Source organism: Panthera onca, chromosome B4, assembly GCF_046562875.1.
Source record: "Panthera onca isolate mPanOnc1 chromosome B4, mPanOnc1 haplotype 2, whole genome shotgun sequence".
In the NCBI taxonomy this organism is placed as follows: Eukaryota; Metazoa; Chordata; class Mammalia; order Carnivora; family Felidae; genus Panthera; species Panthera onca.
The window spans coordinates 109,811,287-109,827,345 of NC_138345.1; the positions used below are offsets into that span (position 1 = coordinate 109,811,287).

A 16,059-nucleotide genomic window follows, 5' to 3' on the forward strand; every position below is an offset into this window, starting at 1 on the left:
GGGTTGGTTTATGTCACTATCCACTTGGTCCTCTTAGACAAAGTTTATCGTAACAAAAATGTCCACTTGTTTGGGAATAATGCACATACACATTCAAGAGAATGACATTCAAGTCTTCTTTCAGATTTTTCTCTTTCCTCATCCAGTCTTCAGCATTTTGCATGTAATAAAGGTACACACTGAGAATCTGTATGTTGAGAAAGAACACTTGAACTTCCTTCTTAGAATGCTTCCTTCTTTAGCACTAGATGAAGTTTTAGAAGGACATGAGGATCTGTTAAGTGGAATTATGGATGTTTCCTATCAGCCTCCGTCTAGACAGGCTTTCAACTCTGCTCTCTTGCATCCTGTCTCTCACCAAGATATTTTGCTGGCACAGTTTTCATTTCTGTCCACACTATTTGTGAAAACAAAATGACTATACCCCCATGTTTTTGAAAGTGGGTAGACAGAACACCATTAGAAGCTAGAAACTAGGACTTATTACTCCACATGCTGGAATTGTATCTTATAGAATGTTTTAAAATATTTCGAAGCTTAAACTCTGATGACCTCCACAATAAATATTGAACAAGAGTCTACTAATATCCACAAGATGCATGAAAATATCAATACAGGGTGTCCCAAAGTCTTAGAGAAGTTCTGAGCTTTAATAAAACTCAGAAGTATAAATGCTACAAACTTACAAAAACACCCTTTGAAAGGTTAATTACGTATATTGCTCTCATCCTGATCTTTAAATTTGAAGAATAAATTCTTAATTTTAAGTTCTGGTTTTAGTTACTTTGCAGATGAATTTTTTAAGTTAATTAATAATTTATTCTTCTAAACAAGTGCAAAAGAAATGGAAATAAGTTTTCAAGTGATGTCTTTCATTTGTAAGCATTTATATTTCCAGAGTTATTTAAAGCCTTAAAATCTCACTAATACTTTTGAGACATCGCTTCATTAATTCACTTTTTTTTCCTTTAACAAGTCCTTGTCTTTAATATGATTGTATGATTTTTGTTTTCTCAGTAGAAAAATGTTTATTTTTCATTTCTGAATCTAGCCCATCTTGGCAGATAGATTTTGTAGTTGCCAATTAAAAGACATTGTTCAGCACTGCCCTGCCTAAAAAAACAATCTTCTTTTTTCCTTTCTACAACACATCAAAGTGCATTTCTATTGGAATTCCTCTAACATACTCATCACCAAACTGTAACCCTGGGACTTCACTGAATTTGTTTACATTTTATCTGTTACTGTCACTGAGGGCCCAGCTTAAAATCTAAGTAAAGAAAGAAAATGTGAGGTTTCTTCTGTAAAGAATATTGCAAAACAGAGATCAAAGGCACAATTTCACTTCTCAATGTGTGCAATCTAACTTAGTTTATTTACAATTAAAGAATGATTTTAATTGTCAAACTTTTAAATTTTATTAAATGTTTGTGGCAATACATAGAATGAATTCCAGACCTATATAAATACACAGGCAGCTGTTTGTAATTTGCATTTTTATCAGTTTTGAAAGAGCACAATGTACTTCCTGCATCTTATTTTCAGAATTTGCATTTTATCATCTTTGGCTACCCAGTATATAGTATGGAGTACTTGAATATCTCATTCTTTGAATTTTCACTTTTGATTGTAAATCAGATGATATCTGGCACTTTTCTCTTCTCATTTTTCTCTTCTCTCAACCTCCAGATTTACTTGCTCCCATTTCTTCTTGGCTCTAATAATAAAACACAGAAAATCCTTCAATTATTTTCTTGTTCAGCATTCTTCAGGGCACCATCATTCTGCATTTCTTTGGCTAATTACTTACCATAAATCTTAAGGCAAAACAAAAACTAAGCTCATTGTCTTAATTCATAAATTTTCAAAACACCATACAAACTAATTCCATTTCTTTCCAAAGCTTTTGCATTTGGATGGAGGGATGAAAAGGAATGGAAACAATACTACATATAAGGTTGTACCTTGGTACACCCAGAATGAACAGAATGGATGTTCTATCCTACAGAGACAGGCACCTCCAGTCACACCAGCTCTATCCTGATCAGAAAGGACATGCAGCCTCAAGGGAGGGCTGACATCTCTAATCGCCTTTTGCTCCTCTCCTTGGTTCCCACACATTTTTCTCTCCTACTGCATTATCCTCATAGCATCAGACAGCATTTTCCCAAAAGGCTCCTCTCGCCCATTTACACTTCTGTAGCCTTGGCTCTGAGATATTCCTTAGTGGAATAGACTAGTGGCAGCTTGTGCTTTCTGCCTTCTCTCTCCAGCAGCCCATCTGTCCACTGGGAAATGCTGAAATCGCTCCTCTGTGCCCTAGCAGGAAGTGCAGGGGAAGAAACACAAGCTAGTCTTTCTCTAGTCTGAGAATCACAACAACAATTGGAAAGGATAGGAGTTTAGGGGTTACAAATTTCCCAATCAAAAGCTCAGGTAAATAAGAAAACTTTATTTTTATAATTCTATTTAATTTCTTGACTCTATGTCCCCATTCTGCCCGATGTAGAAAACTTATCTAGTCCTTTTCACATAAACTTAGTCAATTTCAGTGATTTCTTAGTTATTTCACATTTACATTTCAACCACATTTGATTTGAAATTCTTTCTCAGGATTTTTTTCCCTCCCTCCCTCACCTTTCTGCTGCTTATCCTCATTTTTAGGGTTGGAACAGGGGAGAATGTTTGCTTCATTATGACAGCTTGGAAGAGAATATTATTTCAGCAATCTTGGGTCTCCACAAGGCCTGGGTCCTGTGCTGGTGAATGGTGGTCCAGACAACATAGCCTATGGTTTCTCAAACTTTAATGTGCCTCTTAATCACCTGGGGAACTTGTTAATATGCAGATTCTAATCCAGGATGTCTGATATGGAGATACTACATTTCTAACGAATTCCCAGGTGGTATCATTGCTGGTTGCCCTCAGACAATATTTCAATCGCAAGTAACAAGTGGATAATTTGGTTTATAATCCACTCCCTGGCAGAACAATCTTTTGAGATTCTCGTAATAATTTGAGATTGGAGTCCACTCCTCTAATAGGGCCCGACCACAAAGTCATCTTTGATGCTATGCTTCCAGTCCCAGCCAGGAGACTTTGTGTAGCCCTCTGGCCCTCTCCTGGGGAACTCACTTTCACTTGAAACTCACAAGAATACATGATGCCCTCCCAAGCAAACTTGGAGCTTGGGAATCTCTAGAGGCTGTCTCCGGCCCTATCTCATGTTAGACACTCCCACCACCAGATGGCATTGATAAATTCTCTCCAAAGCTTTTCTCCCTGGGTTGCATCTGGGACGTACAATGCAGATCCTGTTTATGTTCAGATTCTTATAAACTTCAAAGGGAAATCCATCACTGACTTTCTGCCCCGGAGCCCTGGCATAGCTGGAGGTGACAGGAGAAGAGCAGAAGGGGACTAGTATGTAATAAGTGGCCCCCCACTGTACCTGGTTCCTTGCTGCCTCTCCATACCCTCCTCCTTGCTCTACAGATTGAATGGGAAAAAGTTTCATAAGCTTACATCCCCTGCACATCCCTTTTCCTGTGCCATACACGGATGGTACATGTTTCTTGCTCTGATGTGATCCCTCCACCCCCCCCAAATCCTTCTGTAATTCATGTTTAACTACCTAGGATGGGAGAGGAGAAGGCTGCCGGGAAACAAGAGCAGTCACTGGGATAGGGACAGGGGATGAGGAGCATGCCCTTTAATACTCCAAATAATATCGCACTCACAAGGAAACCACAGGAGAAAAAGATGTGGCTCAACAATGTGTAGTTTTATCCAGGATTTTTACCAGCTTTTCACGTCCTTTCCCCCAAAAGTAAATGCAATTACATGTGAAAACGCACAGAAATCTAAGAGAAAATATAGCCAATTAAATAGTGCCACAGCAGAGTTCTCTTGGAGTATAATATGATTTGAAAGATCTGGGCCAAAAAAGAAAAACAATTGACTGCACAGTTGAAGTCAAGAGTTCTGAGAGATACTACTTAAGATCTCAGCTGTTTTTTTGTTTTTTTTTTTGGTTTTTTTTTTTTGGAACGTGGACAGTTTCTAACCTGGATATGTTCAGTTTTCATTCTGGGAAGCTCTTGTAAAAGAGTTTATGGATTTCAGATGATTCTGAAAGTTCTAGGCTAATGATTTAGGTAGAAACTCTCTATTTTTTTCTGAAAGATTCAAATTTCTGGAAAGTAACTGCAACTGTTTTATCCTGTGTGGTTTTCCAAATCTGCTGTGCCAGTCCCAGATCAGCTCGGAGAAGCCACTAAGCTTTTTAGAAAAACAATCACCTGAGGTTGGGTCTGCCTCAAACTTCATCCTGGGGAGGTTCCTAGGATCCCCACACTCTTCCAGAGAGCAGAACACAAGGGGGACACCACAGTCACTCAGAGCATCCTGCCCTGGAAACTTCATCTTAGGTGCCCTGTCAGACTGCATCAGCTAATATTTGTGTATGGTGGATAATAGTAGGGCTTTGATATTTTGTGTTAAGATATGGTTTTATATATTCACTTTGCAGTTCAACAAAGAATACATTTTAACACATAACTGCTGCAACTGCTAAGCTTGTATCTAAGGAGAGAGGTTTTTCAGAAGATTTCTGATAACACAAAGGAGAACACAATAAAAAAAGGAAATTAAATTGCTACTACTACATGTGTTTATTTCTACTAAACTCCAATATCATGGAAATTTTCTAAATTTTTCTAAAATATGTTTCCTGACCTTAGAAACTTGTCATTCATTTTTTAGAATTGTATGATACATTAAAATCACTAGTAAATATTTACCTGTATATATCTTTTCAGTTTTTGAATATGTTTTTGAAAAAGGAATCCTTTTTCGCCAGGCTGAACCATTATATGATGTTGACATATATTTATCTGAGAAAAAAAGAAGACCAGAATTAAATATTTTCTTACTTTAAAATCATATTCCAAAAGTGTCTCAAAGTTATAAACATCTCAGAGGTGAAGCTATTCTCTGAGTAATTTATTTTAGCATTTCAAAGCTAAGGCATTAGGAACCCAAGTGAGTTTATTAAGACCATATATGTTATCAATGAACATGGTTATGTCCCTATAATTTGGCTGCCCAATTCTTCAAATGAAGCTCTCCCCATGAGGCTAAGCTAAAGGGGACTGTGATATCTGGATGTGATAAAAATATTTCATTGCCTTGCTTTACCATGATTTTATATACAATTCTGCTAATACTTGTAGAAGAAAGAAAAGATCTAGAAGGCACCGCCAATTCCCTTTACCTTCCATAAAGTGACTCCCATGATGGCAGTGATTTTGCTCTACCGTACTACCAACTCACTGTCCCCAGGAAACCAAAGCCTTTATATACTGACTCGGTCTAGAAATACCTCATTTCCTCTGGCAACTTTATACCTGAATGATTATCTAACAATGTTCTATTTGTGTTTTTAAGTATTACTATGCAGCTATGATTCTAAAAGCATGGTTCATAATAATACCAGGAATTTCTTTGCTTTTTTTCCTGTGTTGACATTTGCACCAATAGCCCAAAAGCAATAGTGAACATAACTGTGACCACCTTAACACAGATCTAGACAGCCATCCACTCACAGTAAAATAATAAATTTAATAATAAAACAATAGTAATAAATAAAATTAAGACTGTTTCACCTAAGAATATTCTTATTTTACATATAAACCCATATATCATTTATTTCTAAGACAAATAGAAGGAAAACAATTTAATAAAGCTAACTTTATTTTAAATTATAAAAGTAAGGACCTAAGAGAGACACTGAATTTTTACTTATGTTTCAGAAAGTACACAACATCCAGAACGCCACTAACTAGACTGTGAACACAGGAAAATACAAACACAAAATTAGAGGGAATTAAGTGGCCTTTTGTTAAGTTGAGAAAGCTGAAACCCATCTTCAAAAGAGCAAAATTCATCTGAGACAGGAAGAAAAGATATGGTTCCTTCCTCCCTTGTGGCCTTGTACTTACTGACATATACTATGACTTTGCCTATTACATGATGAAATGATTTAGAAGCAATCTGTGCATGGTGGGAGAGATGAGAGGTTGTCAAAAATATTGCAGTTAACCCCCAAACTAACCCTTTCAGAAAGCAATCATGAAGGCTTAAAGAAAAGCCAAGGCACTACCTGAAAGTGGTGACTGAACAATGCGGTTAGTGGAACAAGAAAATGTCAACCATTTGAAAACAATCCTCAAGAGTGAAATAAAGCTTATCCAGGGGGAACAAAGTGTGATGGTGTGAGACAAAACACTAGAGAGGTTCAATGTCTAGTCATCTGCACCCAACACATTTTTTAACATATCCTTCTTTTTAATTTTTTTAATGTTTATTTTTGAGAGAGAGAGGGAGAGAGAAACAGAGTGTGAGTGGGGGAGGGGCCGAAAGAGATGGAGACAGAATCTGAAGCAGGCTCCAGACTCCAAGCTCTCAGCAGAGTCTGACATGGGGCTCAAACCCATGAGACATGGGATCATGACCTGAGCTGAAGTTGGAAGCTTAACTGACTGAGACACCCGGGTGCTCCCTAACATATCCTTTAAACCGTGTGCACTCCTGCTTGTGGAAGAAATCTTCCCACTAGTTCTCTAAGACATCATGGTGGTAGTGATGGCCTGGAAACAGAATACCAGTTGGATAGGGATGAAGATTACTTGGACCATCAGGTGATTCCATGGGATTGCAAACCACGTGCATGAGTAAATCATGTAAGGAAAGAGCCTCACCTGGACAAAGGTTGAGTTTGGGTTCCTTGTTAACATCGACTTTATTGTAGGACCTATTTGTGGGCCTGCTGCGGGGAGGTGCACTCAGTGAGACAGTCCTGATAGCATCTCTCTGAACATGGATATAGGATGCATTCTCAGCACTTCTGTTTTTATTATTGCGATGGTAACTCATTTTATTTTTGGGATTTGGGGCCTGTACTGCTGTAAAAGAAAGCAGGAGGGGAGTGAGGGATAAAACAAGCTGGTTTCATACCCATAAATAACATACTGCATGGTAAATGTTTGCACTATGGAAGACAATGTGTGCTAAGAGAATTAAATCTATAGGATGTGGGTTGACATGTAAAATAACGTGTTGCACAACAGTAATTTGTTTTTCAGGTAGAAATTATTATTTTATATTTAATTTTGTTTCAAATTATAATTTAGAAATATCAAATACAAAGATCCTTTACCTCTCTGCATTCCTTGGCCAGGAAAATTCTTTGGTTCATCATAAATCCATTTTCTTTTCTTCACACCTTTAAAGTGAGGCTTCCTCACTGGCTGGACATCATTCACTTGAAGAAGATACAAATTTTTACAGGTTTTTAAGAGATGCTTTCATCTGAAAATTACTATAGGTGATAATTACATATCTGTGCATACACATGTCAAGCAAGAGAAAAAAAAATAAATGCACTACACTAATATTTTACTTTCTAGAACAAAGTGTGACTTATTTTTTAAAGCACCCCACCCTCAAGAGAAAGGCTATCCTGAAAATTGATTGATGAGAAAACTTTTGATACGTAGCATTCCTCAGAGGAAATGTTTCCTCCCAAAAAGAATTTGTGGATTGTTTAAAAGAATACAAAATTATATTCCAAATATAATTATATATCTTATTATAATGTTATTTTTAAGTAGTTTTAGAATTGTTATTTTGAACATAAATCTACTTCTTAAGAAGGTGGATTAATGTAAAATACTTTTAGTGAATATTACTTTATTCTTTTAAGCTTTAAGAATTTGAGTATAAGGTTAGTTTGGTGAAACAAGACTAAGTAGTCAGAATTGTAAGTGCTAATAGTACTAAATTATTCACTTTTTACTGGCATATTTTTACACTGAAAAATTTATATACAAGCTCAATCTTCTAGGAATTTCTAAGGTACATTTCTCCAGAGACTCTTAAAACAATTTAGTATACAGGCCATTCTTTGTTATTTCTCTGTGTGGAGGTCCTAAACATTCACTATTGAACACAGAAAATGAACATCAAGTTCACTATGTAGATTACATTAGCTCTCTGTAGTGGACTACTAAATCTGTCTTTGCCCTAGCTCTCAAATTCAGCTTAAGCATTAAGTTTGAATTCTGATTCACCACCTCCTCTCCAAATATCATGCTCCACCCTTACCCTCAAGCTCCCATTCCTAAGATTTGAAAACCATATTTTTAACAAATGTCACTAAACTGAGCTTCTTAGGAGTAAACCATCATGTTTCTCAAGCTCCCACTCCTAGGATTTGGAAACCATATTTTTAACAAATGTTACTAAGCTTCTTAGGAGTAAAACCATCATGGTTCCCTTCAATGCCTGGCTGGGATCCAAGAACATTATAGTTTCAGTAAATGAAATAAATGAAAGAAGGAAGGAAGGAAGGAAGGAAGGAAGGAAACAGAAAGGAAGATTCATGAGTCTTAATTGTATCAAGAGAAGTAGCTCAGAATACAGAATGGCATGGTAAAGCCAAATCATGAAAAATAATCCAACACATAATAAAAATTTGTCAATGTATCCCACTATGGGTTAAATTTAAAGGGTGTACTAATGAATCTTCCAAGAAGGTAGTATATCATTAATTTTAATACCTAAATTAAACTAGTGGGTATGTATATAATTTACTAGGACCTACATCACAATTCATTGTCCAAGTTAGTAGAAGAATATTGTTTTTAATTCTTAATCCTGAATAATTTTCAAAACATCCTTTTTTCTTTCATTTTAAAAATTCTATTTCAAATAAGCAAAACAAATCCATGATAAGACAAATATATCTAAGGCCAAAAAGTGATAGAGCTAATGTCTCACTTGAAGAGGGGTCCTCTCTGCACTTCATACTGATATTCTCAGTAGCATTTAATACATGCGTTGTAGGTACTAGTCGGGTAGTTAGGGAACGCTTTGGATGAGGGCTGTCCTTGTTATCTTTTAAAGCAAATTAAAAAAATAAAATATCAATATTAGTAAAAGAAGGTTTCAGTTGGTATTTTACTTTTCAAACATTATATGATGGGTATACCTCTTTAAAATATATATATTAATTTTTACAACACTGAAATTCCCTAACCACTACATTGAGTCCCCAAAATTTGTCACTAACAAAACATTAAATATCTGATATACAGACATTATCTTCAATATATAAATAATATATTTGTGGCAATATTTTTAATAATTTCATAAGAAACAATCAGAAGGTTATCAATTTTAAATCAAATGTGCTGATTTAAAAATAGGTTCCAGAAATAATTTAAGTGGAACAACTTTCGTGTGTTCTATGCTTTGGAGCAGGACTGTCTAACAGAGCCTTATACAACGATGGAAATTTTCTCAGTCTGTACTGTACAAAATGATAGCCACTAGTCATATGTAGATACTGAGCACTTGGAATATGGCTAATGCAACTGAAGAGCTGAATTTTTAAAAATTTCATTTTAGTTTAAATTTAAACAGCCACATGTGAAGAGTGGCAACGGTTATTACTGTAGTTAGAATTTTTTTGTTTTTTGTTTTTTTGATCGATTCAGCAAAAGGTTTCCATCTTTGAGTGAGAAGAAAAGATTTACATATCATTTCCCATAAGAATTATTCGATCACAAGTGCCTTAACCTATTCGTGAAAATGTTTATTTAAGGGTGGGCAAAACAGTAGACGAAATTGTTTAACATTTGGATGCAGAATATGTAAAGCCCTCTAATTACAGGACAGCTAAACTTTTAGTCTGTGACTAAGAGAGCTGCCCAGCAGAGAGGTACTAGCTGGGGGCTTCTAACCATGGTAAAGGGAGTAAAAAACTATGAGGTACAAACTATGATTTTATTATATCTCTTGATTATTCACAGACTATAGTTGGTAATAATTACAAAATGAGGAAGTCATAGAAGTCATCATGAAATTAATACTCTTCACAGTGTTCACAAACAAAGCTTTTTAAGAAAATTCAATCACACGGAGTATTTGAAGTTGGAAAAAGAAACTAAAAAGGACTTGGTTTTACCATTTAAAAGAACCAATAACTGTAGATCTAGCAACACTCCTAGAAATTATGTAGTCCAACAGGCCAATATTTCAGATAAGGAGACTGAAGCTAAAAGAGATGAAGTCTCGTGGTCAAACACTTAGGGACAGACCAGGACTGAAACCTTAGGGCTCTTGACTCCGAATCACTGGATTTAGTGTATATTTTAATTTATGACCTTGCCTCTTATATTCGTTTCAAGTGTCAAGCTTTATATTTACATTTCTCAATCCAAATTATGAACGGATTAAAACTATAGGATGGTTCATTACCTTTAGTATTTGAACATTTCGACACGGTAATTTCTTTCTCTTCAGTTACAGCTTCCTTTTCATCTACTCCAAGGAATATGATCCTCTGTGGAACATAACAGTCACCTCCTATGACAATACCTTACTGTCAGTGGCTATGATGGCAGAAAGTTGTAAAACACTATCTTCCAATACAGGATTATCCTCTACAATATACCTTTGCCAGTTTTGTTTAAACACTTCTTAGTGATACGACCCACATCTCTATATATATCATACATGTTTAAATTAATATATGTGCATATATATGTATATGAATATACAGTATATACACTTACATACAGATAATTGTAAAAAAAATTCATATAGTCAACAAAATTAATTTTCCTTTAACATATGGAAATCTTTATTTCTACCCTGTACCACCCTTTAGAGGTACTCAGAATAAATATAATTTATCTTCAATATAACATCTTCAGATATACGAAAGCAATTTTTATGTTCCTTAAAGTTCTTCCATTTTCCAAGATAAACATCCATAATTGTTTTAAATGTTATATACTTAATTTCCAGATTCTTCACCATACAAGTTACACTTTTGTAACATAAAATATTTGTTTCAAGTAGCCTTTTTTAAAAATGACACACAAATGTGGACTACCCTGTACAGAAATCAGTGGAACTGGTATAAATAATAATTGACATTTATGCAGCATTCTTCTATGTATCTGACACTCCACTGGGTACTTTAAATGACTTATCACATTTAATGATCTTCCTATACTACTCCTAATAATTCAATGTGAGTTTACCTGAGCTATTTGGTAGCAATCACCAATTACTGAATAATTTTTAAACCTTGTGGACAACAAAAAACAGTTATTTTTTTCTTCACAATCTGTATCATGTCGAGTCTTTCCCGACTTGAAGAAAATCTACCATTAATGTCTTGAACTTAAATGCAAGACTATGTTTATCACAGCTTGACTTTACCTTGTTTAAACTTGGCTCATTGATCCAGCATATTAACTTCCAGACATCTGTCAATTTTATAAACATGTCTCATTCATCTAGCCATTCAATTGTTTAAACATAAAATCGTTTATTCTACAAATATTCACAGAGTGCACCTCATGTGTCAGACATTCTACTAATAAGGATTCATATATAGCAATTAATTATATACATTTCCAGGCCTCAAGTGTCTTACCCAAAGCCAACAATAGAAATGTCAAAAATATTTTGAAAAAACAAAATTAGCTATGAGAGAGGAAATTTGACTCATTTATTATATGGTGATATATTCAGAATCAACCAGTTATAAATTAACTCACCTCCATTTTCAAAAGCAGCAATGTCAGTCCTTGGTTTCCTATCCGATGATGCTTTTATCTCACCTTGCCTTTCAGATAGGCTAAATTTTGTTGGAACTGTAAGACCATCCCCTAAAAAATTAAGAAAAAATAAGAAAAAAAAAAGAAAAAAAATAGAAAATCACCCCAGGAGCCATTAGGTACTTACATAAAATTCATGATGATAGTAAAAAGCCTAAAAGTTAGTGCAATTATTGTTTGCATAGTGATATGATGAACAATAAATTTATAAATATATGAATTTTAAGCATATTTTATAATTATCAAGAAAATAGCAAGCAAGTTTGTTTTCCTATATGTATTATTTATTAAATGGCAATTTAAAAATTTAAACAATCTAACATTACTATGTATGTATAATATATTTAACTTATTTGCTATGTTCTTCATATAATGAATTTTATAATATTTCTTTTGATTATACCTATTCATCATGAACAAATTGAGTAAAAAGCATTAGAGTCTACCACTGACAAATGGTAATTATACTGTGATAATTAAATAATTCTTAGAATTTTTCTTATACATCTCTAGATAATTTTTTACTAAAATAAGCTATTAAAAGCAGAATAAAGAGAGACATGATAATCTAATGCACCTTGTGATTCTGGATTGGATTCTAAACCAGAAAAAAAAAAAAGTTCATTTTACCATAAAGGACATGGATGGCACAGCGGGTTAAATTTGTTTAAAATTCTGTAAATAATATCAGATCAGTGGTAATATCCTGATTTTGATGGTTATACTAAAGTTATGTAAGAGTTATGCAGGAGCATCATATCTGCAACCTACTCTTACACTAACAGTTTAGAAAAAATAACAATGTATATATTTAGAGAAAGGAAGAGTGAAAATCAAATGTGTAAAACACTGATATTTGGGAAAATCTGGTGAAGGTTATTCATGAATTAACTGAAATTATTTAAATATAAAAGGCTTTTAAAACCATAATTTAAGGCGAAAGTACATGTAATTATCTTTAATCCCTAATGGTAATATACTGTTTTATATTCATTGCTGACTTGTATTATTGGTTTTGCTTTCTTGTCCAGGTAATGCGGGCAATGTGCCCTTCTCTAGATGTGGTTCTCGCCTATCAGTTAAGTCTTTCCTATCATTTTAACATCTAACATCTAATAGTATGTTGCTGCCACCTACTGCCATATGTTTAAATAGTTTACCACATATGTACTTGACTGGCAGGCATTTTACTCTTTATCCTCTACTTGATCCTGGAGATTTTCCCAATTATCATTTTTTACTTTTAGTGAGAGGAGAGGATTCAAATCTCCTACTTCAGCAAAACTTGCCTTTCATCTCATCCTCATGGCAGGAAAACCATATAAACTCGTAACACCCATGGATTTTCTCTGCGTTTCTGGTTTTACATCCAGAAAATAATGTTCTTCTTATCTTGCCTTTGAGGGCAAATTGTTTACCAACACTGAAATCAGATTCACCAAAGCATAAGATCCATGAAAGGTCCAGCCTTGGAATAATCCAGCTGCATTGCCTCTGAAATTGCCTGGTACACATAAGGCACTCATTCAATGCACAAATGTATCCTTGTTCTGCCACTAACGTCATCCTGTGATCTCCCTTTTGTCCTTTTAGGGCTAGGTTGTCCTTTCTATTCACAGAGAAAAATAGCCCCTACTTCACAGGGAGAGTGATTTGCAAAGAAAAAAAAGATGGTAAAAGCAAGATATTTATAGAATTACTGCATCGAGGGTGTAATGCCCCCATGTGTTTATGTAGTCTTTTCATTCTGCACCTCCTCTGGGAAAGCATAATTAATAGCAGCTTTTCATATTAAATTTAGGTCATCTGATAAAAGCATTTCCTTCTCTCTCTCAATTCTGATGTATTATTTATCATTAGCTCTAGTGTACATCTTACTAAATAATTCACAGCCTATCACACCAAGTATCTCTTATACATCACCTTGAAACGCTGCCTTTTCATGCCTTACCTTCTTGCAATTCACTGCCATTTTCCAAAGGCTTTTCTAACTCTTTGTCTGCTGTAGAGGCTATGCTTTTTGATGATGAAATATCTGGAGTATGAAATCTGTAGTATTCACCTAATCTCCCATGAGAAAGCTAGTGGTTAGTATATTTGTCACATCAAACATTAGAAAATCCACAAATGTTTGATTTCTTACCGGATTTATAACACATCTCCTTTATTGCTCTTTTTTCTTCAATTTCTTCAGGAGTCTTTGTCCATAAACTAGATGCATCTATAGGATATATGTACATCTTTTTTAATTAAATTGTCCCAAAGCCAAATGGTATGAAAATATACAAATCAGAATTAAGAATCCCAAATATTGTTCTCACAGGTGGGATTTTTTGGAATTTTTAAAATCAGTAATTTGCATACTAGTAAATGTCTCAAACTGCCGTATTTCACATATTAGAAAAATCAGTGTAAGCAACTGTCCCTATTTAAATGAGGTCTATCTCCCAGACATCATACGACAAAAACTCTCCAATCCAAATGATCATATATAGACGTAGAACAAATTAGAACATAATGAATTTAATATACTTAATAAAATTGAAGCTATTTTCTTACCAAATTCTGCCCTATTTATTACATTATAAACCTCTAACAGTTAAAAAATAAATTAAAAAACATGATAGGGTTTTGAATGTTCATTGTAAATCTGAGAAAAGCCTTACTAACCATTTTGTTCATCTCCTTCCTCCTCTTCTTCCTCAAAGTTAGTTTTTAAAACTAAAGGATGATGAATGGGTCGTGATATATTCTCCTGAGGTTTCAGGGGTTCCTGACTCTGGGTCAGGGGTAGAATTCCTTCCTGAGTTTCTTTCTGTGGTGTGATATCTACAGAGAAAATACAAAATTTCTGTCCTTTTAAGATCTATATTATATACATGTCTAATGATCAACAGTTAACTCCTGATTTATTATGCATTTTGTTAAGAGGTATCTCGTCTTATTTCTGGAAAGGTTATCAAACTAAAAAAGATCAACATTTTGCCTGTAAAGTGCAGAAAATATGCCAATTCATAGATTTTAGATAGGAATTATAACCATGATTTGGTATATCACACTTTTGGTATAAATGCATAGTAATCATAAGTATCACTGTATTCTTACACTATATATGTGAATAAGAATAACTTAACTAATTACAACAAATTAATGAAGGCAGATTCAAATATGGCATAGCTTATAATGGCAGAGTATATACAGCAAAACAAGAATAATCCAATTGTTCTAGTTTTCGGTGGCTGCCTGATTACTTGGAAGTGAGAAAGCGTGAAACTTTCACATTCCTCTATTGGCTACACATTGGCCAGACTGTCCAAAGTTCTAGGTCATATTTAAATGTTCTATAACCTTCAAAACTAACAAGCAATTACTAGAAAAAGCTAGTGAACATATGAATCTTCTTTCATCATCAATTCAACCCCCTTTGTTTTCTAAATGAGTAGTTATCAAATTTGGCTAATTACCAGAATCAACTAAAGAAATTATTCAAAACATCTTTTAAGTCTCTGCTTTCTGAACTTCTGATTTAGCAGGTCTAGATTAAAGCCTGGAAATCTAATTTTATTTTTTAAAAGTCTCAGGTAATTATGAAATCAGCCAAATTTGGAAACCACTGCCCCAAATGAATGATCATCTAACTAGGGTTCTAAATTATAGAAAGTCTTTAAGTGAGTATGCCATATCCCAATTATTTGAAAGCAAGGAATACAATTCCAGATCCTCAACTTCCATATTTGTCTTTCCCCTAAAGTCGGTTTGCCTAAGAACAGGCTTAAGTTTACAATATCCTTTCCTCCACTGTACAAGATAAAGGCCTACCCTTCACTCATGCCAGAATTTACTATAGCACATGCTCAAAAGAGAAATCCTCCGTTAGTGATAAACCAAACTACCGTAAACCCATAGGGCTTTCTCCATTACCTTAATTTATATACATTTCTACTAGGAGAAAATCATGATGTGGTAGGCAAAATAATACCCCCCCCCCAAGATGTCCATGTCCTAATCCCTAGACCTTGTGTATGTATTAAGTTATATGAGAAAGAGGTATTGAGGCTGCAGGTAGAATTAAGACATAATCAGGTGACCTTAAAATTGGCAGATTTTTTGCCCTGAATTATCCAGGTGGGCTCAAAGTAATCAAAAGGATCTTTACAAATGGAAGAGAGATGCAGAGAAAGAGAGCCAGGAAAAGAGATGTGACAATGGAAACTATGTCAAGTGATGCAGTGTCAGAAGGACTTGACTTTCATCGAAGATGGAAGAAGGAGGACATGAACCATGGAATACGGGAGGCCTATAGAAACTGGAAAAGGCAAGGAAAGAGGTTCTCTCCCAGAGTCTTTAGAAGAAATGCTTCCCT

The 16,059-nt window shown here is 34.6% G+C and overlaps 1 protein-coding gene across 11 annotated transcripts in view; it reads right to left on the reverse strand.

Moving 5' to 3' along the window:
* Positions 1–1,479: 1,479 nt before the first annotated feature.
* The window catches only part of ZC3H11D (zinc finger CCCH-type containing 11D), a 41,831-nt gene continuing 27,251 nt past the window's right edge, over positions 1,480–16,059 (reverse strand). For 7 of the 11 annotated variants that reach the window (XM_060656835.3, XM_060656831.3, XM_060656833.3 and 4 more), the window contains 10 exons: positions 14,367–14,525; positions 13,840–13,917; positions 13,648–13,758; positions 11,637–11,747; positions 10,324–10,431; positions 8,842–8,958; positions 7,220–7,324; positions 6,762–6,965; positions 4,803–4,895; positions 1,480–1,717 (listed from right to left, as the gene is read on the reverse strand). In XM_060656835.3, coding sequence (XP_060512818.1) covers positions 1,692–1,717; positions 4,803–4,895; positions 6,762–6,965; positions 7,220–7,324; positions 8,842–8,958; positions 10,324–10,431; positions 11,637–11,747; positions 13,648–13,758; positions 13,840–13,917; positions 14,367–14,525 — 1,112 coding nt within the window. In that variant the 3' untranslated portion in view covers positions 1,480–1,691. The remainder of the gene's footprint in view (positions 1,718–4,802; positions 4,896–6,761; positions 6,966–7,219; positions 7,325–8,841; positions 8,959–10,323; positions 10,432–11,636; positions 11,748–13,647; positions 13,759–13,839; positions 13,918–14,366; positions 14,526–16,059) is intronic. The other 4 variants (XM_060656828.2, XM_060656829.3, XM_060656830.2 and 1 more) reach the window with 4 other exon arrangements.